The 27096-nt window shown below is 40.6% G+C and overlaps 1 protein-coding gene across 5 annotated transcripts; it reads right to left on the bottom strand.

Annotated features, from left to right (window-relative positions):
* Positions 1-2445: 2445 nt before the first annotated feature.
* On the bottom strand, positions 2446-26353 carry muc13b (mucin 13b, cell surface associated). Of its 5 annotated transcripts, XM_045702583.1 has the most exons (13): positions 26068-26268; positions 13113-13496; positions 9660-9782; positions 9044-9153; positions 7651-7709; positions 7110-7303; positions 5678-5812; positions 5509-5551; positions 5327-5364; positions 5024-5111; positions 4597-4855; positions 3532-3603; positions 2446-3501 (listed from the first exon to the last, which is right to left on the bottom strand). In XM_045702583.1, the coding sequence occupies exons 1-13, from the start codon at positions 26129-26131 to the stop codon at positions 3322-3324; spliced, it is 1749 nt and encodes a 582-aa protein (XP_045558539.1). In that variant the 5' UTR covers positions 26132-26268; the 3' UTR covers positions 2446-3321. The 5 variants fall into 5 exon arrangements, with proteins under 5 accessions (XP_045558539.1, XP_014014133.2, XP_014014131.2 ...); XM_014158658.2 differs by having other exon boundaries at positions 2446-3603; positions 13113-13406; positions 26068-26353; XM_014158656.2 differs by having other exon boundaries at positions 2446-3603; positions 13113-13442; positions 26068-26332.
* Positions 26354-27096: the final 743 nt, after the last annotated feature.

The following is a 27096-nucleotide window of genomic DNA, read 5'->3' as shown; positions in this document are numbered from 1 at the left end:
ATGAAATTCATCTAAGATTAACTTGTACTGGTGGAGATGTTGTCCACATCAGCAAGAAAACATCCCCAGTCATTGTTGTGCAACAGGAAGACAGGAATTGTTCTTTTCATCCTGGTTTTGAAAGATCAGATCACACCAATCAAGACCCATTTTTAACTACAGTCGTGGCCAAAAGTTTTGAGAATGACACAAATATTAATTTTCACAGTCTTTAGATATTTTTGTCAGATGTTACTATGGAATACTGAAGTATAATTACAAGCATTTCATAAGTGTCAAAGGCTTTTATTGACAATTACATGAAGTTGATGCAAAGAGTCAATATTTGCAGTGTTGACCCTTCTTTTTCAAGACCTCTGCAATCTGCCCTGGCATGCTGTCAATTAACTTCTGGGCCACATCCTGACTGATGGCAGCCCATTCTTGCATAATCAATGCTTGGAGTTTGTCAGAATTTGTGGGTTTTTGTTTGTCCACCCGCCTCTTGAGGATTGACCACAAGTTCTCAATGGGATTAAGGTCTGGGGAGTTTCCTGGCTATGGACCCAAAATATCGATGTTTTGTTCCCCGAGCCACTTAGTTATCACTTTTGCCTTATGGCAAGGTGCTCCATCATGCTGGAAAAGGCATTGTTCGTTACCAAACTGTTCCTGGATGGTTGGGAGAAGTTGCTCTGGGAGGATGTGTTGGTACCATTCTTAATTCATGGCTGTGTTCTTAGGAAAAATTGTGAGTGAGCCCACTCCCTTGGCTGAGAAGCAACCCCAAACATGAATGGTCTCAGGATGCTTTACTGTTGGCATGACACAGGACTGATGGTAGCGCTCACCTTGTCTTCTCCGGACAAGCTTTTTTCTGGATGCCCCAAACAATCGGAAAGGGGATTCATCAGAGAAAATGACTTTACCCCAGTCCTCAGCAGTCCAATTCCTGTACCTGTTGCAGAATATCAGTCTGTCCCTGATATTTTTCCTGGAGAGAAGGGGCTTCTTTGCTGCCCTTTTTGACACCAGGCCATCCTACAAAAGTCTTCGCCTCACCGTGCGTGCAGATGCACTCACACCTGCCTGCTGCCATTCCTGAGCAAGCTCTGTACTGGTGGTGCCCCGATCCCGCAGCTGAATCAACTTTAGGAGACGGTCCTGGCGCTTGCTGGACTTTCTTGGGCGCCCTGAAGCCTTCTACACAACAATTGAACCGCTCTCCTTGAAGTTGTTGATGATCCGATAAATGGTTGATTTAGGTGCAATCTTACTGGCAGCAATATCCTTGCCTGTAAAGCCCTTTTTGTGCAAAGCAATGATGACGGCACGTGTTTCCTTGCAGGTAACCATGGTTGACAGAGGAAGAACAATGATTCCAAGCACCACCCTCCTTCTGAAGCTTCCAGTCTGTTATTCGAACTCAATCAGCATGACAGAGTGATCTCCAGACTTGTCCTCGTCAACACTCACACGTGTTAACGAGAGAATCACTGACATGTTGTCAGCTGGTCCTTTTGTGGCAGGGCTGAAATGCAGTGGAAATGTTTTTTGGGGATTCAGTTCATTTGCATGGCAAAGAGGGACTTTGCAATTAATTGCAATTCATCTGATCACTCTTCATAACATTCTGGAGTATATGCAAATTGACATCATACAAACTGAGGCAGCAGACTGTGAAAATGTATATTTGTGTCATTCTCAAAACCTTTGGCCACGACTACCATCAAAGAGTGGGTCAACAACAAAATATTTAACAATGGAGCAATTCTCACAAATAACATTGGGTTGATATATCTGTGGTGCTCAAGGTAATACATTTTATGAGAGCAATGTTACTTTTATCTAAAAACAATCTGAAATCATGCTGAAATCTGACGAAGCATGACTTTTTCCCAAAGACCTACCATAAACATAGTTACAAAGACACATTGGAAAAACAAGAATTTGGGGATACGAATAGATATCAAATCTGAGACGTCAGAAGGTAGAGGGAGGGAGAAATCTGGAAACCTTTACAAACTCCCCTGCTGACCTCAAACGTAGCCTCGGTTATGTACCCACAGGCTATTTTTTACAGAAATACTAATAATTCCACCTAAGCATAATTTTAAACACATTTCTAAGATGGAAGCATGTACCTTTACAGACATTATTCACAAGTGTTATTAAAAATCCTAGATGCCATTGCGCGCTTGAGCAAGGCACCTGACCCCCCAGTAACTGCTCCACGGGGGTCCAGTGTGGCAGCCCCAAGCTCCAAAGTGTCGCCTATACATGCCTTTCGGAGCGGTTGGGATAAAGCGAAAGCCCAATTTCAGGGGGTGCTTGTGTTCATCTTAAAATACAGAACTGCTTCCTGACAGCACTCATTACATATTTGCAATATGATACACTATTAAATTCCATTATGTACAGAAACACACAACTCTGTATGTCTGAATTAATAACCAAACGCAGTTGTACAATCAAAATTGATTTATTTTCCTTTTCTTTATTCTAACATCAAGAAGCCAGTCTCATTTACAAAATGTATTGTGTAAAAGTCATCATACTGAACTGTATGTATGGTTGAACAATTTTACACACATTCTGTTTATTTATATTTGACAATATTTATATTACATATACAATATGTATTAAGATGGCACATTAAGGATAAAAGGCATTATTTGCTGTTTCTAAACCCTGATTGAATATCAGCAAATTCATAGATGTACAAGAGATTAAACAGATAATGGCGAACCACACCAATAAATTCCCCTAACATCAATTTAACTGGGTTCGTCCATATTTAAATGAATAAACAAGAAACATTTAAAATGACAGACCCATGCAATCATAAAGTAATGATGATTTAGCACGCGAAACTTGGGACTTTCATGTTATAACATCTTGCATTGATGTTAATGTAAGATTTGCATGAGTCACAGATTAAGCCCTCATGTATCACACATGAATACAGTATTGGATTGATATTAGAAAACACATTAATTACAGTTATACAATACAATCAGGACATGAGAATGGATTAACTGATACTAAAAAACATAAGAAAAACTGACCGACAATACATTAACAGCCTTTTGGCTACATCAATTTCAGAATGGACACTGCAACTCAACTATCATTTCTTGTACAAAAAAAAAGATTGATACACAGTGCATAAAAGTTGAGTAGAACATAGGGAAGAATCACAAGTAGGACTATTTAAAAACCATTGTTATTGCTTTCTGATTTCTAAGCATTTGTGTTGTGAAGAAAATGGTATCCTTAGTTGACTGTTCCAGTGGGTCTTCAGTTTCTTCTTCCATTGTCGTGTGTAAAGTAAGGGTTGTCCTAGCTTCGGGTCTGGTAGGGGTTGTTGCCCTGACCTCCGCTCTGGTAGGGGTTGTTGCCCTGACCTCCGCTCTGGTAGGGGTTGTTGCCCTGACCCCCGCTCTGGTAGGGGTTGTTGCCCTGACCCCCGCTCTGGTAGGGGTTGTTGCCCTGACCTCCGCTCTGGTAGGGGTTGTTGCCCTGACCTCCGCTCTGGTAGGGGTTGTTGCCCTGACCTCCGCTCTGGTAGGGGTTCCTGTTGTTGAAGTACCTTGTGTCATCAGGGTTCTGGTAGCCGCCAATCTAAAACACAAAACAACATCTGTATCTGACAGTCTCAGTCCTGGGGGTCTTGGTCTTTACCCAGCGGGAAAGATTTGGCGCCAGACATTTTAATGATGTCATTTTCTGGTTGCAACTAGTGTTCTGGTTGAGAAGACATCATATTACAACCAATAAAAAATGTCATACAAATACACCTTTTTTGTATACTTTAATACACAATTAATGTTGAATGCAAGTGCTTGAAATGTTCTTCAATAAATTGTTTTTCGTTGGGATTAAATGGCCCAGTTCTTTGTACTATTTGGTACTTTATATGTACAGTACTTCACATCTTAAGATACTTCACTCTGAATATACTTTTTGTTCATATTTTTAATTATTTAATATAATTCATGGATACACAGAATAGAAAACACATTTTAAACATTTCCTCAAATTATTGGTAAGAAAATCCTCTGTTGATCAAATAAAATGATTCCGTTTTACATTAAATAATTCTGTCACTTATCTTATAGTAAGTGACAGCATAAGGGCATGAAGGTACTTCTTCAAGACATGATATACGTTGCCAAGAGGTGGTATTTTTGTAATTGGGCATATAATGGTTACACTCATCACCAACTTGTATCAAATGATAACTGACATTTAAATATTTGACAATTTAGCAATAACCTTGCATGAGCATTTCCCTCCCAGAATTCCACACACTGACTTTGTGTCATTGATCATATGGATAAATCAGGGGACATGCTGACCATAGACTTGCCTAAAACTGGCTGAGTATTTCGGTTTAGAGGTGGAGACTTCACTAGTTTCATTAGTAGATTTTCTAACACGTTTACCCCAGAACTTAATCGAGCATCTGGTGCAATTACGCAAGATGTTAGTTCTGAATGTCCGAGATTAGACATAAAGTCATATGTTGGTAGTTATCTGGCCAGATGAACTCTTGTGTCTTCCCCACCCTCCTTTCTCACTCATTCTTCCTCTCTCCCTTCCCGAGGTTCTTACCCCTCCTTTGTCTCCCCTGGTCACCAGTGCCTGTCTGCTACCGCTCTCCGTCATCTCCAGGTTGCTGCCACGGTCCCAGCTGTTGTTGTTGGGCATGGCCCGGGGGATCTTGGGTACACCCGCAAAACCTGAACTGACATTGGTCACCCCCCCATTGGTTAAGGCCGATGCCCTGAAGTCCTTGGTGGGATAGGGGCTGGTGTAGGTAGGAACCTCAGCGTTCTTCGAGGACTTCTTGGAGGAGCTCTTCTTGGACGTCCTATAGAAGATGATAATACACATAAGATTTAACAACTACATTTTATACTCCATTAGGGTCAATCGTGGAATCGTAACAAGATTAAAGATGAAGGTATATATTTAATTGTATTTGATGTGATTCAAATGTTATGGTGTAAATGTTGTCCTCTGTGTGTGTGTGACTCACTTGCGTGCAACTACTGGCAGCATGATTAGCGTGATGAGTAGCAGCGCGCCAAGAACAGTGCCGACAATTACCAGTATCAACTTCCATGCTGCAGAGACAGAGAGCGAGAGAGAGAGAGCAAGAGAGAGGGGGGAGAGAGAGAGAAATGTTAAAAAACTTGCAAACACCAGTATACTCAATACCACTATTACAGGAAACACCACATTAAAGGTGAGAACAACACCTGTTGCGAAGGCCAGAGGCAGCCTAGTGTCAAATCCTTGGAAGGAAGAATCATACCATAATATGGTATGTTATACTTACATTCATTGCAGTTAAAACCCGAATAACCAAATGAACAACTGAAAGAGAACAATAATGCAAGTTAACCATTGCACTGTATCCAAACTCCCAGTTGAAAGACATTGTTTATGTGAAAATAGATATGACTGAATAAATGAATTGATGGAAAATTACTAAATTGATTAAATGTTTTAAGTACTTACTCATTACACACACCGTCCACTGCTATCTTCCCACTTTCACAAGCTGCAGACAGAGACGGTAAAGTAAGTCTATCACACACACACTCACCACCAAGCCCCAATCTCTTTTTACCCTCTCTTACACAAACCCCCAGAATCTATTGTAAGAGGAACAATCAGTGCCACTCACCTTTGCATGTTCTGGTACAGTATTCCGATTTCACGTAATTGTCCAGACAGGTACATTCAGGTCTACCATTCTTAGATTGACAAGTAGTTGACACGTCCTCACAAGGTTTCCGATACGAATCACACAGATTGGTTTCTGTATAGACAGTACCACAGGGAGAGGATTACATACAGTAAGAAAGTACCTCCATTCAGCATTGTGGTTGGGGCAAATAGTGATCAATTCCATCAATTCAATCAATTGCCTGATGTGACGCAATTGCCCCCCCCCCAATCATGTCTTCATTACCCCCCGGAGGCCTGAATGCATCACATCCAAAAGACATGACTAAGCATTACAAACAGTACATAGTAATGTGGATAGTGTTCAGAATTCCTTAACTATAGTTGCCTAGTCTACTGAATGCTCCAGACGTCTATCAATGGGAGTTACAGTGACAAACCTTTTTCTACTGTTCAACTCCTCTTTTACATATTTTCCTAGAAGAGTAATAATCCTCAATCCTGCTCCTGGAGAGCTGCAGTACTGCAGGTTTTTATTGTAGCTCAGCAGTGAAACACCAGATCCAGCTAGTGAAAGGGTTGGAGATCAGATGAATAGTTGAATCATGGAACAAAATACAGGTACAGCTCTCCAGCAACAGGATTTAGGAGGATCACTACCCTAGTGTGAAGTTACATCATACTACCAATGTCATATGACAGCATCATGATTGTGATTGAATGCATACTTAGTTAAAGTACTACTTAAGTAGTTTTTGGGGGTATCTGTACTTTACATTACTATTTATATTTTTGGCAATTATTACTTTTACTTCACTACATTCCTAAAGAAAATAATGTACTTTCTACTCCATACATTTTCCCAGACACCCAAAAGTACTCATTACATTTTGACAGGAAAATGTTCAAATTCACACACTTATCAAGAGAACATCCCTCATCATCCCTACAGCCTCTGATCTGGTGGACTCACTAAACACAAACGCTACGTTTGTAAATTATGTCTGAGTGTTGGAGTGTGCCCCTGGCTATGCGTAAATAAAATAAAATAAAAACAAGAAAATTATGCCGTCTGGTTTGCTTAATATAAAGAAGTTGAAATGATTTATACTTTTACTTTTGATACTTAAGTACATTTTAGCAATTCCATTTACTGTTGATACTTAAGTATATTTAAAACCAAATACTTTTAGACTTTTAATCAAGTAGTATTTTACTCAGTGACTTACTTTTACGTCAGTCATTTTCTATTAAGTTATCTTTACTTTTACTCAAGTATGACAAAAGAGTACTTTTCCCACCACTGGTTCTCTGTCTTCTCCTTGACATTCAATGTAGCTATTCTCACAAGATTGCCTCCTAGTTTATGTTAAACCACAGTCATTATACATCAAGGGAATAGTGTGTTACTATTACTATAGGTGACATACCTTTGTATGCTGCTTGTTTAAGTAGAGCATCTAAACAACCTGGATCCGATTTGGTACAGGTTTCAATAGCACCGTCTATCTTTCCCTTGATGACGTTTTCTTCGATGTTGAAGTCGAGTTTAAAATTGTTCTCCATGATCACGTTGACACCACCTGACTTAAGTGACCAGGAGGTACGAGCTGGAACTATTTCGCTAGGAGGCAAATTAGTGTCAGTGTTTTTAGAATTATGATCATCATGGAACTATCACATACTCATGAAAGTAGTGATAGCAACAGCATCAATCTTCTCTCAATAGTTGTCTTGGGCGTGTGATATCCTCCAAATCAAAATGATACATTATCATGATGGCTATAATAATCTGGACTGACAATAAATTAGGTTAAAAAAATTCAAGACATTAACTTCAAGGATGAAGGTAGTTTGTTAGAATCAAACCAACAACAAAGAAATTGTAGTGTAGCCTATAGCGTGAGTGGTAATGCAAAATTATAGTTTATTGGTAAAAACAGGGACCACAGTAACTACATTAACACTGACCTGAGATTCAGCACTGTGGAATCAATGTAGCCAGGTGTATCCACAAAAACCTTCCCCATCTGTATTATGGACAGACAAATGCTAATTAGTTCACAATATAATTTCACTGGACAGTTCATCATTATTAGCCTAGTACAGCTAAATAAAGGAGATTGTTGTTTGTTACAAACATTGTCGTAGATGGGTATGGTTCAATCATGGTGAATCTAATCATTTGAATTAAAATAATCATTTGTGAATTGCGAACAGCAAAAGGAAAAAGATAAGATGTAGCCTACTGAAAAGTTGCAAGATAACAGCAAACATGTTCTCAGGCTTCCAGTAAACATCTCAAGCTTTCTTTTGGATTATATAGCGGCAAAACATGTCTTGTATAAATTGATTTGAGCAATACATTTATGGGACATTCCATCACTCAATAGATAGTATTAGTCAGCCTGCAAAGTAAACATGGCCTTATGGTAGATGACGTCACTACTGACATAATACTTCTATGGTAAGCTAAATATTACTTAAATGGTACATTTCCCGAAGAAAATGTTGTTTGTTTTTATAGTTGTGAGATGTAGAATTCAAGCTGAATAGCAGCTAAGGCATTTCAATATAGTGAGAATAGCTCTGATTACTTTGTAATGCATGCACACTAACAACCACAAATAGCTATGCCTCAGAAAATGTTACTGTGGCCCAGACTTGCTAGGGACATGCTTCCAATGGTACTAACCACTTCCTACACCAATGTAGTTAATTAGGTGGGTAACCCGACCAGGACCCTAACCCTAGTCCCTGTGACTGCCATTCCAAAACCTGATCCATTATACCAAGAGGGTCCAATCCCTAGGGGTTGTACTAAAGTCGTCGTTATCGTATTTTTACATGGGGGTCCATCTTTATTAGCATATTTCGAGGCCATTACAGTAGCTGATACTGACTGAAGGATACCCACACACACATGAAATTGTATCCCATCACGTTAATTAGAAAATGTTTAAAATAGATGGCACTTCTTTATCAACTTCATCTCATATGTGAGATTAAGTAAGTAAATGAGAATGTTCATATTACTACAGTGGATGTATGTTCACTGATTGAACGGGTCAACATGGATGCTCCTTAGAAGATCAAGTTAACCCATATTTTCTCCTCAGAATTACTGCACTAACTGTTCTGAAAATACCTGCTTGGGAGAAATTCTACAGCTTCTACGACCTGGGTTGACTGGGATAGTTTCCAAGGACTTAGAAACAAGTGTAATGCAGCTGTTACCCAGCTCACACGTTGTCAAAATGTCACAAACAGCTTGGTAATGACCTATGTGACGTTGCAGAAAAGTTGTGATTTTGAACTACAGCCAGACATACATACAGTGTAAAAAGTATAATATCTATTTTACCAAAGCAATTAAACTGTCAGCTGTGGCGTTGAAACTTTCTGATTGTGGGTTGGTCATGCTTTCGTCAAAGGGCTGATTAGGTAGGGTCAGAGATCCAGGGAAGACCTTGGCTGAAATTCAGAATCAACACATGGTGGTATCACATGACAAATAAGAATTATAAGCACCTATTGAAAATGGTGGGGGTGTAGCATTGTGTTAAAAAGCCCACAGAGGAGATGGTACATGAGATCCAATATACATGTATAGATGCTATAGCTAATATAATATATCTTTAACTGAGTTTGACTCCTCTAGCCATTGTCATCTAGGTTGCTCTCATTTATGTATTCATACATTTATAAATATATCAATTTATTGGCCAAAACCTAAGCCTATCCGATTGCTTCACATGGAAGCTAAATACAAATCTAGAACCAGTTTATCCACACTTAACCATACTCAGGACAAAACACTCTAAACTGGTCTTAAATCAGAATAGTTTCTAAAGTTCCTAACTTTTCATTGCAGATGATGAAGCTCTCCTCCCTATCAATCAGAGCTATTTAGGCCTATATCGCTCTGTCCTCCATGGTATTGTAGCACCCACTAGTGGTGGCAGACAGGAGATACCCACCTTCCTCACATAGCCCTCTAGCCTCAGAGTATTTTTGGCCAGCCAGACAGAGACAGGTGAAGTGGGAGTTATAGCCTGGCTGACAGCTGCTGCCACCTTTGCATGGGTGTGAGGCACAGGGATCTTAAAATCAAAGAGAAACACAGTTCTTCAGAACACACGTAGCACTTTGTGATGCATTTATTAATACAAAATAATCTGTGTAGAATAGATGGTACAGAGCAAGTCTTGGGGAGACTTTCTGTCCACTAAACAGCAAAATTGCCCTGAAGAATAAAAATCTGAGGTGTACAACCGGTTTGCTTGATGCATTTCAACGAGGTACAGATTTCTAGCAGGGAAACCAAGGGTGAGTTCAGTTCTATACATTTTTCATTTTCCTATTTTAGTTGTAGTTAAAATAGGACAACAAAAAGTGTAGTTAATATAGTTAATTTTATAAGTGGTTTATATATAAGCTGTCACCATGTTATGTTAGACTGTCACCATGTTACTTTGTCTTTTTACATGTTGCAAATAAAGGTTTGTGCAAATAAATGTTTGGTTACATTTGCAACAGTACATACTAATTAAGTTCCCTTAAGTGCTCTTGAAATTGCCAGCAGCATGTCACCCTGCTTCCAAATCACTGCTGGCTTGCCTTTGAAGCTAAGCAGTATCAGTCCTGGTCGGTCCCTGGTCAGTCCCTGGATGGGAGACCAGATGCTGCTGGAAGTGGTGTTGGAAGGCCAGTAGGGGGCACTCTTCTATCTGGTCAAAGGAGATCCCAATTCCCCAGGGCAGTGAAGTTATCATTGCCCTGCGTAGGGCGCCTTTTTTTGGATGGAATATTAAAACGGGTGTCCTGACTAAATTCCCAATCTGGCCCTCATACCATCATGGCCACCTAATCATCCCCAGCATCCAATTGTCTCATTCATCCCCTCTCCTCCCCCCTATAACTATTCCCCCGGTCGTTGCTGTAAAAAATTATATGTTCTCATTCAACTTACCTGGTAAAATAAGGGTAAATAAATAATAAAAATGTTGCACACAGTTATTCAACTTTCATTGAGGTCCGTTTGCTCCTGTTGCTCAGGGTGTCCTCAGGGTGACCACGCACTGCTATTCAAATGTGACCCAAATACCAATAGTCATGCAGCAGCACACCGTACCCAATTGCCATGTTAGCCACAATAATAACTTTCCTCCACTGGTTGATCAAAACAGCCCCATTACCACTTACTTAAAATGTTTACTGCATTTCCTTCATCCTAAACACAGCCCTTGTGTGTGTACTTCTCGTTTTTCAACCACTCCACAAATTTCTTGTTAACAAACTATAGTTTTGGCAAGTCGGTTAGGACATCTACTTTGTGCATGACACAAGTAATTTTTCCAACAACTGTTCACAGACAGATTATTTCACTTATAATTCACTGTATCACAATTTCAGTGGGTCAGAAATTTACATACACTAAGTTGTGTGCCTTTAAACAGCTTGGAAAATTCCAGAAAATGATGTCATGGCTTTAGAAGCGTCTGATAGGCTAATTGACATCATTTGAGTCAATTGGAGGTGTACCTGTGGATGTATTTCAAGGCCTACCTTCAAACTCAGTGCCTCTTTGCTTGACATCATGGGAAAATCAAAAGAAATCAGCCAAGTCCCCAGAACAATTTTTCATCTAGTCGGCTTGGAGGTTTGAACCAGCAACCTTTCGGTTACTGGCCCAATGGTCTTAACCTTAAGGCTACCTGCCACCACACTAGGTGTCAATTATTAATCTGTGAATCCTGAAAATGATGTACAAAATGTAATTACCTTTTTAAATTCTTACTCTGAAAATAATGCACATAAATAAAAAAATATCCAAAGTGGGATATCATATCACCACTTAAGATTGGCAATGGGGCACTCATTTTGGATTTTAATATTGAATTGGCTATGCCCATAATGGGTAATCACTGTAGAAGAAACTACAGTGTTTTAGGTTATTGTCCTGCTGAAAGGTGAATTCATCTCCCAGTGTCTGGTGGAAAGCAGACTGAACCAGGTTTTCCTCTAGGATTTTGCCTGTGTTAAGCTCCATTCCGTTTCTTTTTTTATCTTGAAAAACTCCCCAGTCATTAACGATTACAAGCATACATGATGCAGCCACCACTATGCTTGAAAATATGGGAGAGTGGTACTCAGTAATGTGTTGGATTGGATTTGCCCCAAACATAACACTTTGTATTCAGGACAAAAGTTACACAAAAAGTTACACACACATTTTTTGCAGTGTTACTTTAGTGCCCTGTCGCAAACAAGATGCATGTTTTGGAATATTTTTTATTCTGTATTCTTCCTTCTTTTATTAGGGTAATATTGTAGAGTAACTACAATGTTATTGATCCATCCTCAGTTTTCTTCTATCACAACGGTTAAACTCTGTTTTAAAAAGTCACCATTGGCCTCATGGTGAAATCCCTTAGCGGTTTCCTTCCTCTCCGGCAACTGAGTTAGGATGGGTGTCTGTATTTTTGTAGTGACTGGATGCATTGATACACTATCCAAATTAATAACTTCACCATGCTCAAAGGGATATTCATTGTCAGCTTTTTTTTTATTGTTATCAGCAGGTAGCCTAGTGGTTAGAGCATTGGGCCAGTAACCGAAAGGTTGCTAGATTGAATCCCCGAGCAGACAAGTTAAAAATCTATCATTCTGCCCCTGAACAAGGCAGTTAACCCAGTGTTCCTAGGCCGTCATTGTAAATAAGAATTTGTTCTTAACTGAATTGCCTAGTTAAATAAAGGTTAAATAAAATAAAATACCAATATGTGCTCATCTTTGCGAGGCATTGGAAAACATATTGGTATTTTATTTTATTTGGAAAAAGTCAAGTGGCGTGAATACATTCTGAAGGCACTGTATATGTGCATTGAAATAATTGCCTGAAATCTAATCATGTCACCAGATAACTTTTCGAGGTCTGATAATGGTGTTAACCCAATCCATACCCTATTCCAGTCAATTTAGGGAACTGCCATTCTGTCATCTAAACAACTAAGTCATTTCGCCCCGAGGGCCTTCACTGATGTCTAGAGGGCAGCAATGAAAATGGGTTGTATTGCCTTGCCGTCACAGTTTGCAAAATATACTCCTCTATCCATAGTCTTTGGAATTTCTGATGCTCAATGACTCTAGCTTTTGTTTTATCGTCAAAATCTGCAAAACAATTACTCCTCTTTCAATAAATGTTCCCTGACTGTCTAGCTTTCGTTTCAGTGATTGTTAAGCTAATAATTTTCCATCAGCCATTATCATTTCTACAAGCTATATGGCTTTAGTCATTGAATTTTTTTTTTTTTTAAAGAAAATCAATCTTAACAAGCCTACATGACAGCCCATTTGAAATTGGTGCCTGCTGTTTGTCACCCCTGGTCATGGAAAAACAAGAAGGTTAGCTGGATGACTAATGAGCCTACCTGATTTTGATGGTGTTGTAGTGGCCTCCGGTGTTGGTGTTGCGTCAGTAGCCGGGGGAGCCTCAGTAGACGGGGGAGCCTCAGTAGACGGGGGAGCCTCTGTAGACGGGGGAGCCTCTGTAGACGGGGGAGCCTCTGTAGACGGGGGAGCCTCAGTAGACGGGGGAGCCTCTGTAGATGGGGGAGCCTCAGTAGATGGGGGAGCCTCAGTAGACGGGGGAGCCTCAGTAGACGGGGGAGCCTCTGTAGACGGGGGAGCCTCAGTAGACGGGGGAGCCTCTGTAGACGGGGGAGCCTCAGTAGATGGGGGAGCCTCTGTAGACGGGGGAGCTGCAGTAGACAGGGGAACGTCAGTAGCTGGGGGTTCAGAATTGGGATTAGCGTCTGAAGGGTATAGATTAAAAAAAAGATTAAAGTGCAATTGCACCACTTTTCAAAACCTGCAATGATTTTTTTTTGCCAGGGGATGGCATTTCACCAATCCATTTCAGTGTCACAGCAAATCTCATATTGTTTGAAAATCAATGTTTTTACTTTTGATGTCAATGAGTAAAACATTTTAACTTCATATTTTTAACTACAAAACGTAGAAATGCATCGTTTTCACATATGTAGACACTGGTATTGGTATTGTACTGGAGATAATGAATATGAGGTTGAAAAGATGTGGAATTGCCCTTTAAGATAATTACTGTAGCAAAAACAACATTCAGTGGCTGACTGGAAAGGTCTGTGTCCCATAAAAAAAGTTGACACTCATTTTTACTGTAGCTAATGTATAACAATATGTTACAAAAACTTTTTAATTCTAAGAAATTCTATATAATGAAATTGGACAGGAAATATTGTCAATGGTCAGGTACTGTGATGGGTAGAGAAGACCAGTTCATTCTTGATTTACTGTCACACAATGGAAACAAGGCTGTACTGCCACAGCCAGACTCTCTTCCTCCCCTCTCTAATCGGCCCAGCTGGGAAGACTCCCACAACCTACTGGCATGGGCCCTGGAAAAACATTGAGTCTTCCTATCCTCTATGTTCCACCCTAGCCCAATACGGTTTCCCCCCCCCCTTCTCCCTGAGGTGATGGTATCGATTCATTCACTCCCCATCAAGGATTTCAAAGAATTGGACTGGTGTAAGAAATATGGTAGGCACTTGAACAAGTGCACACTTCAGGTAGAAGGGGTGTGGGAAGAACCCTTATCCCATGTCCCTTAGGTATTTCTGTAGCGCTAAAGGCTTGGACAGGTGTAACTCGGTCGAAAAGGTGAAAGTACAGAGGAAAAGGTGAAAGTACAATATTGCTTATACCTATCCAATCCTTTCAGATCTACATGAAGTGCCGAAGGGTAGGGCCTAGAGGTAAATTCGGAATTCAGAAAAGTTCTCCACCCTCCCCACCATCTTTCCCTCCACCAACCCTGAAACTCATAATATAGCACGTCAATAACAGGATTGCCAAACACAGGATGTGTCCACTTCAGCAGACTGTGTCACCTTGATCATGAGACCATCGGGATGATAAACATTGCGTTATGTTTACGTTTCAGGTGCAATCCAGGGCACGTAACAGCAAGCGGCAAGCTGTGAACAAATAAAAATGCAGCATTGGGCATGTACAGTTAACATGACAAACTAAGCCCATATACAGTATAGGCTAGGTCCCTCTGCGACTTAAGCCATTGCTTCTTAATGCTACGATAAAATCTATAATATGCCATTCATTTGGATAATTGTAGTTGGCAGGATAAGACAGATCCAAGTTCACCAAGATAGATAGACACTGATTAAATGGTCATATTTCATAACTGAAGCAGACACCAACCCCTACACACAGACAATGCAGACACAAACACCCACATCCTTTCATTCACTGTCCACCATGATGCTCTTGCAGAACAGCAGCAGTAAAGAATAGGGTCTTTATTTGGAGTCTTGTGGGTTCAGCCCTTGACTGTATACAGCTCAACCCTCTCCCAAGAGAACTACAGGGGCCCCTGAAAGAGAACAAAGCTATCCAGCCAGCAACACTTGGCTAAAGTTTCACTCTACATTGTATATGCCTACACTGTCAGAGGAAACATATTTACAGGTATCACTCAGAGAAAAAGCATGTCATGTAATAAAATACGCAAGAGTCCACTGTCCAAGGCCATAACTACTAGGCGTAGACAATGCCATTATTTGTACTGTAGGTAGGTAACCTGCTCTGTACTTTGTGTTGTGTGACTAAATAGATTTATCGCTTGGTTACGTGTTCACTGGGGGGGTGAGCAGCCAGGAAAGGGGCTGAATTTCACTGTCTCTTCCTCTTTCGTGTCACAGTAAAATTATATAATGATTCACGTCCACACATAAAACACACAAGACAATTCGGGACATGAATTTGCCCTACAATGAAACTACTTTGTAATGGTTAGGGAAGTTAATTGCAAAATATTCATGACACTTAAATACTTCTGATAAGTTCCTATACTGCTTCTACCAACTCCTTTTAATGACCAGTGGCGACCCGTCATTCAGTGCAGGTGTGTCTGTTTTGCATGTTATTTTGGCATTAATACGTGTCACATATCAGTTTGCAAACAATGGAAAAAAACTAAACATATTTGAGTTAATAAAGCCGCATACAAACAGTCTCTTTTTTGCTTTCTTGAGTAATGCAGGTGTTTTAGCCTAACTCAGTGCTTTCTGTGGTGGTGGGTCAGCCAGAGGAAAATACGAAGAAATTATAGATAAAATGTTTCGGTGCTCATTGGCCATTGGACATAAACATTACACAACAAGTTGGAAATCGCAAATTCAACAATGAGTGGTTTGGAAGGAATCAGTGGGTAACTGCAAACAAAGCAATCACTAGCCTGCGATTCATTGGAGTGGATGTGTGGTCCAAGTCTGTGTTTAAAGGTCTCTTTTCCAAGCTTAAAAGGATAAACATTCAACATTGGCCATGCTGTCATGACTTCTGTCGCGTTCAAAACAACTGGAAAATCAGAACTGGGAAATCTCAGACAACTGGGAACTCTTGAAAAAAAACAAGCTTAGACTGGGAAAATACATTTTGAATTGTCATCCAACTCGGATTCCAAGTCGGGAACTTGGGCCTCTTTCTAGAGCTCCGACCTGAAGATCACTAACGTCATGATTCAACCTTATTTTTTTCGGAGTTCCCAGGTGTCTTGAAAGCGCCATAAATCCAGAGAATGACAGACTTTGATTACAAAGCCTGATGACAAAATTTGCCCACGAAGGCCCACCGCACCACCTTCCTGTTCAAGTGAGCAGAGCACAACAACAGGGTGAGTCCAACAATGTCTTGTATGCTGCTGCATAAATGATGTAATATGCCAGGGAGATATGTATACTGTAGCTAAGAAAATAATACTAAGTTTACAATGCATTCGGAAAGCATTCAGACCTTTTTTCCTCAATCTACACACAACACCCCATAATGACAAATAAAAGTGTTTTTTTCTGCAAATGTAAACTCAGAAAAAAAAATAAACGTCCTCTCACTGTCAACTGTGTTAATTTTCAGCAAACTTAACATGTGTAAATATTTCTTTCTATGAACATAACAAGATTCAACAACTGAGACATAAACTGAACAAGTTCCACAGATATGGAATAATGTGTCCCTGAACAAAGTCAAAATCAAAAGTAACAGTCAGTATCTGGTGTGGCCACCAGCTGCATTTTGTACTGCAGTATATCTCCTCCCCATGGACTGCACCAGATTTGCCAGTTCTTGCTGTGAGATGTTACCCCACTCTTCCACCATCAAGGTACCTGCAAGTTCCCAGACATTTCTGGGGGGAATGGCCCTAGCCCTCACCCTCCGATCCAACAGGTCCCAGACGTGCTCAATGGGATTGAGTTCCGGGTTCTTCGCTGGCCATGGCAGAACACTGAAATTCCTGTCTTGCAGGAAATCACGCACAGAACGAGCAGTATGGCTGGTGGCATTGTCATGCTGGAGGGTCATGTCAGGATGAGCCTGCAGGAAGGGTACCACATGAGGGAGGAGGATGTCTTCCCTGTAACGCACAGCATTGAGATTGCCTGCAATGACAACAAGCTCAGTCCGATGATGCTGTGACACACCGCCCTAGACCATGACGGACCATCCACCTCCAAATCGATCCCACTCCAGAGTACAGGCCTCGGTATAACGCTCATTCCTTCGACGATAAACGCGAATAAACGTCTACAAGCCCTCAGTCCAGCCTATCTCAGCCTATTGCGGACAGTCTGAGCACTGATGGAGGGATTGTGCGTGCCTGGGCACGCATGCCTAAGGCACGTTCACGCAGATGAGCAGGGACCCTGAGCATCGTTCTTTTGGTGTTTTTCAGAGACAGTAGAAAGGCCTCTTTAGTGTCCTAAGTTTTCATTACTTTGACCTTAATTGCCTACCGTCTGTAAGCTGTTAGTGTCTTAACGACCGTTCCACAAGTGCACGTTCATTAATTGTTTATGGATCATGAACAAGCATGGGAAACAATGTTTAAACCCTTTACAATGAAGATCTGTGAAGTTATTTGGATTTTTACGAATTATCTTTGAAAGACAGGGTCCTGAAAAAAAGGACGTTTCTTTTTTTGCTGAGTTTATATAAAAAAACTGAAATATCACATTTTCCCCTTGACCCCTTGACTTTTTCCACATTTTGTTACGTTACAGCCTTATTCTAAACTGGATTAAATAAAAAATGTCCCTCATCAATCTACACACAATACCCCATAATGACAAAGCAAAAACTGTTTTTTATGAATAAAACAAAAAGTATTCAGACCCTTTACTCAGTACTTTGTTGAAGCACCTTTGGCAGCGATTACAGCCTCGAGTCTTCTTAGGTATTACGCTACAAGCTTGGCACACTTGTATTTGGGGAGTTTCTCCCATTCATCTCTGCAGATCCTCTCAAGTTCTGTTAGGTTGGATGGGGAGCGTCGCTGCACAGCTATTTTCAGGTCTCTCCAGAGATGTTCGATCGGGTTCAAGTCCGGGCTCTGGCTGGGCCTCTCAAGGACATTCAGAGACTTGTCCCGAAGCTTTTCTGCGTTGTCTTGGCTGTGTGCTTAGGGTCGTTGTCCTGTTGGAAGGTGAACCTCCGCCCCAGTCTGAGGTCCTGAGCACTCTGGAGCAGGTTTTCATCAAGGATCTCTGTACTTTGCTCCGCTCAACTTTCCCTCGATCCTGACTAGTCTCCCAGTCCCTGCCGCTGAAAAATATGATGCTGCCACCATTCAGGCCAAAGAGCTCAATCTTGGTTTCATCAGACCAGAGAATCTTGTTTCTCATGGTCTGAGAGTCCTTTAGGTGCCTTCTGGCAAACTCCAAGCGGGCAGTTATGTGTCTTTACTGAGGAATGGCTTCCGTCAGCCACTCTACCATAAAGGCCTGATTGGTGGAGTGCTGCAGAGATGGTTGTCCTTCTGGAAGGTTCTCCCATCTCCACAGAGGAACTCTGGAGCTCTGTCAGAGCGACTGTCGGGTTCTTGTTCACCTCCCTGACCAAGGCCCTTCTCCCCCGATTGCTCAGTTTGGTTAGGAAAAAGTGTAGGAAGAGTCTTGGTGGTTCCAAACTAGCAGGAAAATGCACAGCACACCATAAGAGACACCAAAACTCTAATTTACTTGTGTGTTCTATATTTTGTCTGTTACCTGTATATGAGACAGTTCGTATAGTTTCTGTACAGCACTTTGAGATATCAGCTGATGTAAGAAGGGCTATATAAATACATTTGATTTCATTTGATTTGATTCATAGCTCATTTCTGGGAAATCGTCTTGGGGAAATTGTGCAAAGTTAGACAACAACACTTAGCATGTCCAATCAAAAATGCATCTTTCGACCAATCCTCATTCCTCTAACATAATCCGTTCAAAAGTTATTGGAGTTTTGACCCTTGTAGGATGGCCAGAATTATGGTGACGAAATCAATGGAGGCCAGAGAAAAAAACTGGTCAAAAATCTGGAAAATTGCATCGCAACAGCTAGGCTGGATTCTGTGCAAGAATTTTGACAGGCTCACTTTCCCGTTGAACTTCTCATCTTTCTTCTCGAATCCGCAGGACATAAAACAATAGAACTAAGATGGATATCGATTTTGAAACATGACTAGTATTTTCATATTTTAGTATACGCTTTTCATATTCACTCGAAATACCTCTTATTTTTCAACGATTTCTCACAAAAACAAGCGTGTCTCTGAAATGTCAACGGAGCACTGAGCGTATACCAAGCTTTTGTTTTCAAAGCCTTTTACATTTAATTCAGCTTGTGTCAATTTTGAAACCCGCGGAAACAACTTTAAAGACCACAAAATGTAAAATCGTCAAAGTTGTTACGAGAAACCTTCACAGCTATGTCAGAGCTCAGTGCTTATTTTCAGATGTATTAGGTTATAAAATCGGACTTTTGGGAAATAATGTTAATGATAACACTACATGGCCAAAAGTACGTGGACACTTGCTCCCCGAACATCTCATTTTAAAGTCATGGGCATTAATATGGAGTTGGTCCCCCCTTTGCTGCTATAACTCTACTGGGAAGGCTTTCAACTAGATGTTGGAACATTGCTGTGGGGTACCTGCTTCCCTTCAACCACAAGAGCATTAGTGAGGTCGGGCACTGATGATGGGGGATGGGGGATTAGGCCTGGCTCGCAGTCGGCGTTCCAATTCATCCCAAAGGTGTTCGATGGGGTTGAGGTCAGGGCTCTGTGCAGGCCAGTCAAGTTCTTCCACACAGATCGACAAACCATCTCTGTATGGACCTCGCTTTGTGCACGGGGGCATTGTCATGCTGAAACAGGAAAAGGCCTTCTCCAAACTGTTGCCACAAAGTTGGAAGCACAGAATCGCCTAGAATGTCATTTTATGCTGTAGCGTTAAGATTTCCCTTCACTGGAACTAAGGGGCCTAGACAGAAACATGAAAAACAGCCCCAGACCATTATTCCTCCTCCACCAAACTTTACAGTTGGCACTATGCATTCAAGCAGGTAGCTTTCTACTGGCATCCGCCAAACCCAGATTAATCCGTTATCCGTCGGACTGCCAGATGGTGGAGCGTGATTAATCACTTCAGAGAAGGCGTTTCCATTGTGCTGACGTTGCTTCCAGAGGCAATTCGGAACTCGGTAGTGAGTGCTGCAACCGAGGACAGGCAATTTTTACGCGATACACGCTTCAGCACTCGGCGGTCCCGTTCTGGGAGCATGTGTGGCCGCTGAGCCTTTGTTGCCCCTAGACATTTCCACTTAACAATAACAGCACTTACAGTTGACCGGGCAGCTCTAGCAGGGCAGAAATTTGACGAACTGAGTTGTTGGAAATGTGGCATCCTATGACGGTGCCAAGTTGAAAGGCACAGAGCTCATCAGTATGGGCCATTCTACTGCCAATGCTTGTCTATGGAGATTGCATGGCTGTGTGCTCGATTTTATACACCTGTCAGGAACGTGTGTAGCTGAAATAGTTTGAAGGGGTATCTACAGTGGCAAAAAAAAGTATGTTAACCCTTTGGAAATACCTGGATTTCTGCATAAATTGGTCATAAAAGTTGATCTTCATCTAGGTCACAACAATAGACAAACACAGTTTGCTTAAGCTAATAACACACAAACAATTACACATTTTCATGTCTTTATTGAACACACCGTGTAAACATTCACAACTTAGGGTGGAAATAGTATGTGAACCCTTGGATTTAATAACTGGTTGACCCTCCTTTGGCAAATGTTTTCTGTAGTTGCGGATCAGACCTACACAACAGTCAGGAGGACTTTTGGACCATTCCTCTTTACAAAACTGTTTCAGATCAGCAATATTCTTGGGATGTCTGGTGTGAACTGATCTCTTGAGGTCAAGCCACAGCATCTTAATCGGGTTGAGGTCAGGACTCTGACTGGGCCACTCCAGAAGGCGTATTTTCTTCTGTTGAAGCCATTCTGTTGTTGATTTACTTCTGTGTTTTGGGTCGTTGTCCTTTTGCATCACCCAACTTCTGTTGAGCTTCAATTGGCGGACAGATAGCCTAAAATTCTCCTGAAAAATGTCTTAATAAACTTGGGAATTCATTTTTCCATCGATGATAGCAAGCTGTCCAGGCCCTGAGGCGGCAAAGCAGCGCCAAAACATGATGCTCCCTCCACCATACTTTACAGTTGGGACGAGGTTGATGTTGGTGTGTTGTGCCTTTTTTTCGTCCTCACATAGTGTTTTGTGTTCCTTCCTAACAACTCAACTGTAGTTTCATCTGTCCACAGAATATTTTTTTGGTTTTTTTGGACAGCAGTGGCTTCTTCCGTGGTGTCCTCCTATGAACACCATTCTTACTTAGTGTTTTACGTATCGTAGACTCACCAACAGAGATGTTAGCATGTTCCAGATATTTCTGTAAGTCTTTAGCTGGCACTCTAGGATTCTTCTTAACCTCATTGAGCATTATGCGCTGTGCTCTTGTAGTCATCTTTGCAGGACGGCCACTCCTAGGGAGAGTAGCAACAGTGCTGAACTTTCTCCATTTATAGACAATTTGTCCTACCGTGGACTGATGAACATCAATGCTTTTAGAGATACTTTTGTAACCCTTTCCAGCTTTATGCAAGTCAACAATTCTTAATCTTAGGTCTTCTGAGATCTCTTTTGTTCGAGGTACGGTTCACATCAGGCAATGCTTCTTGTGAATAGCAAACTCAAATTTTGTGAGTGTTTTTTATAGGGCAAGGCAGCTCTAACCGACATCTCCAATCTTGTCTCATTGATTGGACTCCAGGTTAGCTGACTCCTGACTTTTGGAGAAGTCATTAGCCTAGGGGTTCACATACTTTTTCCAACCTACACTGTGGATGTTTAAATTATATATTACATATAGACAAGAAAAATACAATAATTTGTGTGTTATTAGTTTAAGCACACTGTTTGTCTATTGTTGTGACTTAGATGAAGATCGGATCAAATTTGATGACCAATTTATGCAGAAATCCAGGTAATTCCAAAGGGTTCACATACTTTTCCTTGCTACTGTACATACTTTTGGCCATGTAGTGTACGTTAGAGAAAGACCCCACTGAACGATTCAGAAGATCAATAATAATACGTCTTGGTAAGGAAGTGACATTTCATCACCAAAGCACGTTTTCACCCACACATGCTACAATACTATTCCATAGAGCCTGATCCGGATCGGAGGGACGGCCCACCAACACAATGGTTGGGGAAATACGCAAACGTTGAAAACTCTGAGTTGAACCACAAAAACCACGATAAAAGAGTTTAAGTTAGTGATTGTAAGACCCATGAGAAAGTAACAGACTGACCTTTATCACCACCTCTCAGATGGATAGAATATTAACTAAAAGGGAATATTTTGCCAAGTTTGAATCCCTGTACGTGACGTGTTGTTTTTTTTCTCATATTATGTAAATTATTCTAGTTTTATGATTGAATTGAATGCAAGGAACGTATTGTACTCAAAATGAACGCTAGGTCAGAGGCTACATTATCCAGACATTCTGTCATTACAGACATAAAATTGACCCATCTTGTTGAGACATTTCTTTAACAGCCTTTTTATCAAGTCATGACTTGCAACCGAGAGCACTTAAAACGTTATTAATTGACAGGGACGATAAGACAGTGTGTGTGTGTGGACATACCTGAAACACAATCCCACTGGTTTCTGAAAGACCCCCATTGAAACCTCACATCTGACCTCCAAGCAACCCACCCCACACTCTCCTCTCCTACCCACACACACCTTCACATGCACAGTCGTACCTGCACATCCCCACTGAAAGTGTATGAAGAAGACCAACACAGTGGGGTCCCATTCCAACTTTCTGAGTCCCTGTCTCATAATCAAAATGTTTGTCCATGTCAATAACTTTCTATCAGGGCACTAATGGCAACACACATCAGTGTCATTGAGTAGTTATAAAAGCAATGCCTATGAATCAACTCCACTATCTAAGGTCAACTGATCATCAAAACGACAAGGAAAATATATGCCTATCAGCATGACATGAACATAATGTTCGAGAAGCCTAGGTATTTATGAGTTCATGGACTTTGCCTGTTCATTTCTCTAGAAAGAAACCATCACAAAAAAGGCCAAGGTACACTATATTGTTGAATACAGTGATCATGACGAACAAGTGGGGGTTCACTGAGCAGGCTTAAATGTCTCAGGTCATATTTGTCTCATCACAAGAGCCTTAATTGAGGATAGTCATCCATAGTAGTCTTAAATTGACTCATTCCAGACTGAATTAGATAATTAGAGTCTGAATCAAGCAATATGCAATATGATTCCTCACTGTGGAGTCGGAATTATGCCAGGACATTGGATTCCCTGAAACACTGGACTCTTCACTTGTGCCAAGTCATTTGAGTCCTCACTGAGCAAAAAAAACGAGGGTATTTTCTGTGCTGAGTCATTTGAGTCTCAATCAAGCCAAGTCATTTGATATCCCAATGAGCGAGAAACTCGGGGGTCTTCACTGTGCAGTGTCATTTGAGTTTTAGCCAAACAAGAAGATGGAGGGCCTAGCCAATGCTCTCCTGAGTTACTGTGGTAACATCTCCCGCTTACTCAGGGGGATTAGGGGCGCATTCCTGAAATAGTCATTATCCCATCAAGCAGTGCAGGTTGCAGTCCTAGACTACAAAAAAAGAGAGATTGGCAATCAGTGGGCCACAGCTGTATCATTTCCTCTCAGGACAGAACATCCCAGTTTGACATTTACGGGTTGGATGAAGATTTCAATGACCAACTCAATGCAATTTCTTGATATGATCAACTGGGTGCTCAAAACTGGCTTTTCTTATAGATGCGAAGAAGAACCAACTTAAATTTGCATTCCTTATGTTATCCTTCCTCACAATTAAGCTTTCCAGAGCCACAGTAATTCAAGCAATGACATTAAAAACATTGTTTCAGATGGCATGCCACCATAGAATATGAGTAACCACGTCATATACAGTAGTAAATACTGTAGACCAGGATCAAAGTGTGAAGGCTGTCACGTCTTGACCAGTAAGGGGTTATTTGTTATTGTAGTTTGGTCAGGACGTGGCAGGGGGTGTTTGTTTTATGTGGTTCGGGGTTTGTTGGGATATGTTCTTATGTAAGAGGGGTGTTTGTTTTATGTGTTCCGGGATTTTTGGGTATTGTTCTATGTTTTGTATTTCTATGGTTTTTCTATGTTGTGTATTTCTTTATTGGCCTGGTATGGCTCTCAATCCGGAACAACTGTACATCGTTGTTGCTGATTGGGAGTCATACTTAGGTAGACCTTTTTTCACCTGTCCTTTTATCACCTGTCTTTTGTGGGAAGTTGTTTTTGCATTGCTGTGTGTAGCCTGCAAGACTGTTGTTCGTTCGTGTTCTTGTTTTGTTTTGTAAGTGTTCAATAAAAGTAAATATGAGCACTCAACCCGCTGCGCCTTGGTCTACTCCATACGACGACTGTTATAAAGGCAAACAATTTGAAAGGTTCAAATATGACACAACGGCATTTCAGCGATTGGAAAGAAATCGAATGGTGACGTGGTTGAGCTAGCACCATCTCTTAAGCCTGGCATGCTAGCAGATCCCAGATCAGCCAAACTCTGTAAGGACCAGACTCAAATATAGGAACTAAACAGCCTGACTGACATGGAATCAGTGAGGCATCTGCAACAGTTGCAAACACTGAGAATTAGCCAAAATATCTATTCAAAAGCTTAGGGCCACCCAAATGACTCTTCAGGAGCAAAGGCAGACTGGACCTTTACAAAATGAATACTGTATATGCATGGATTTGATGAAAACTATTTGTAAACCTACAGCAGTAGCAAAACAATTATGTATGTCTTTATAATAAAAATGTTGCAATCGCCAATATATTTCAGGTCAGCTCATCAGACTCCCAACACATTTGTATGGCAGTGTACCATCTGGGGGAAATTAAATTACAGATTAAAATTCCTGGGGGAAATCCTTCAAGTAGCACTCCTTAATCTCCCATACTGGTCCACAAGACAACGCTTGGGGGGAAATGCTTTTAGACATGTATCAATCCAAGCCAATTATGGATAAGAGGTGACTATAGAGATGCTCTTTGGCACACGGGACTCTTCCCCAAATTGATGCTGTGAAAAATAGCTAGGTAATGTTTACTGTAGCCTACAGCTTGTCTTCAACTGCAGAGATACAGTATTACATATTAACTTTGAACAATATAAACATGCACAGAAGGGTATTAAAAATACTAAAATGTTGACAAATAAGCAAATGCAGATGTTTCAACAATGACAATTATAGGCCTACTAATTTCTTTGAATTTGTGTGAGTAAATTAGTATTGGAAGTTAGAAGTGACCATTGAACAGCAGATTGAGCGCTCACTCTTCAGAGGCAACTTGAAAGCATTACAGCCTTTCACCAATGATAGCCTGCTTTCATTAACTTCAGTCTTACTCCTGATTTATGAGAATGTAAGGATAACTCAGTGCATTAGTCTTATGATTGAATTCTAACTTTTACTGAATTTAATTTTTTTTTTTTCAAATGTGTTTAAACTCAAGTTCATAACCCACAGCCCCTTTCCGTTTCTTTAAAACTATAATCCTTAGTTCCTACATCCATTTTTTAGACTTATACATTTATGTTTGTGAACTTTGTAAACGTAAACAAACACCGTATATCCTCAAAACATGGTTAAACTCAAATGTGGATATCATGGATGGTCAGTCCTTTCATCCATAGCTCAGTCTATACATTTGAGAGTTCTCCAGGCCCATCCCTCAGAGGCAGGGAGTCGCTTTGTTATTGTTTCGATTATGGATTTTAGCTTTAAGACTAACTAAACTGGTTTGAAATGCATTGTTCGACAAAGACATTCAATAGACTATATAACGACAACCTGTTGTCCAAAATGGGGGAGAGACCGTTAAACTTACTTGATATCTGTCCGAAAACGGCCACTGCAAGGCATAAGAAGAGAATAAGTCTAACGACGAACATCTTGCTCAGCTCATGAAATCAAATTAACATAAAAGGAGAAACTTTCTTCAGGCGATAAATACGGTGAGTTCTTCTAGGTGCGTCGCCAGGTGGTCTTCCTCGTTGTGTGAATACTGATGGCTCAGGTGTCTTTGACCACTCATCGCGAGGGCGGCACGTATTTTATTTTATGAGTATGTTAATGCACTATGATCACTTAATAACCGCGTCATGCTTAGTACTTTATTATTATTTTTTCCCTGATTAGGAAGACACAATCAAACCGCTCACCTACTTTCGTGTTTAGGGTAATTGGTCATACTAGGAATAAATTCCGCGCCGTCAAAAACAGCCGATCTGTTACTTAATAAAAAAAATAGAAATGTATTTATAAGGCTCTGGGTTTTGCCATGAAAAGTAGTGGGAAAGACTAAATTGCGTATTTTGGACATATAATCAAATTGAGTCAATCTATTTCGCAATATGACTAGAGTCAAAACTAGGCTACATGCAATAGGCTGTCTGGCCAGATATAAGTCATTTATGTATGACCCCATTCTAATGTAATATCATCAAATAATATATATATCATAATGATTATGATTAAAGACCAGCCATTTTGAGTAAGTTTAACATTTCTGACATAACTATAAGCCTAATAAGAGACTCATGCATAACAAGTTATAAAGCATTTAAAGCTGGCTATACCTGTAGGCTTTAGACAAAGTTTGACCAACATTTCAAACTAAAATGTACAACGTAAAAAAGTAACATTCTGGAAGATAAGTGATATATTAACAGATTTTGAGATCAATAATATTATGCCATAAAGCACCCTATCTTTTCCAAATGGTGTCCACAAACTGATCAAGCACCTATGGAGTGATAATGTAATTTAGGCTTCTTGATCAGAAATGAAAAGTGCTTTGTACAATTGATGTTGCACTTGCCCAAATATTTTTTACAAACAGCATTGCAACTGAACT

This window comes from Salmo salar, chromosome ssa19, assembly GCF_905237065.1.
Source record: "Salmo salar chromosome ssa19, Ssal_v3.1, whole genome shotgun sequence".
Taxonomy (NCBI): Eukaryota; Metazoa; Chordata; class Actinopteri; order Salmoniformes; family Salmonidae; genus Salmo; species Salmo salar.
The sequence above is the reverse complement of the archived record's forward strand: the minus strand, read 5'-3'. Positions and strand labels throughout refer to the sequence as shown.

What these genes read in the sequence shown, in the direction of transcription:
- muc13b (XM_045702582.1), bottom strand. Translation starts at nt 26,131, where the DNA reads ATGTTCGTCGTTAGACTTATTCTCTTCTTATGCCTTGCAGTGGCCGTT. An exon ending in TAAACAAGCAGCATACAAAG is followed by an intron (nt 5,813 to 7,109) that starts GTATGTCACCTA and finishes CTGTCTATACAG; the next exon opens with AAACCAATCTGTGTGATTCG. An exon ending in GGGTTTTAACTGCAATGAAT is followed by an intron (nt 5,112 to 5,326) that starts GTAAGTATAACA and finishes CTGTCTCTGCAG; the next exon opens with CATGGAAGTTGATACTGGTA.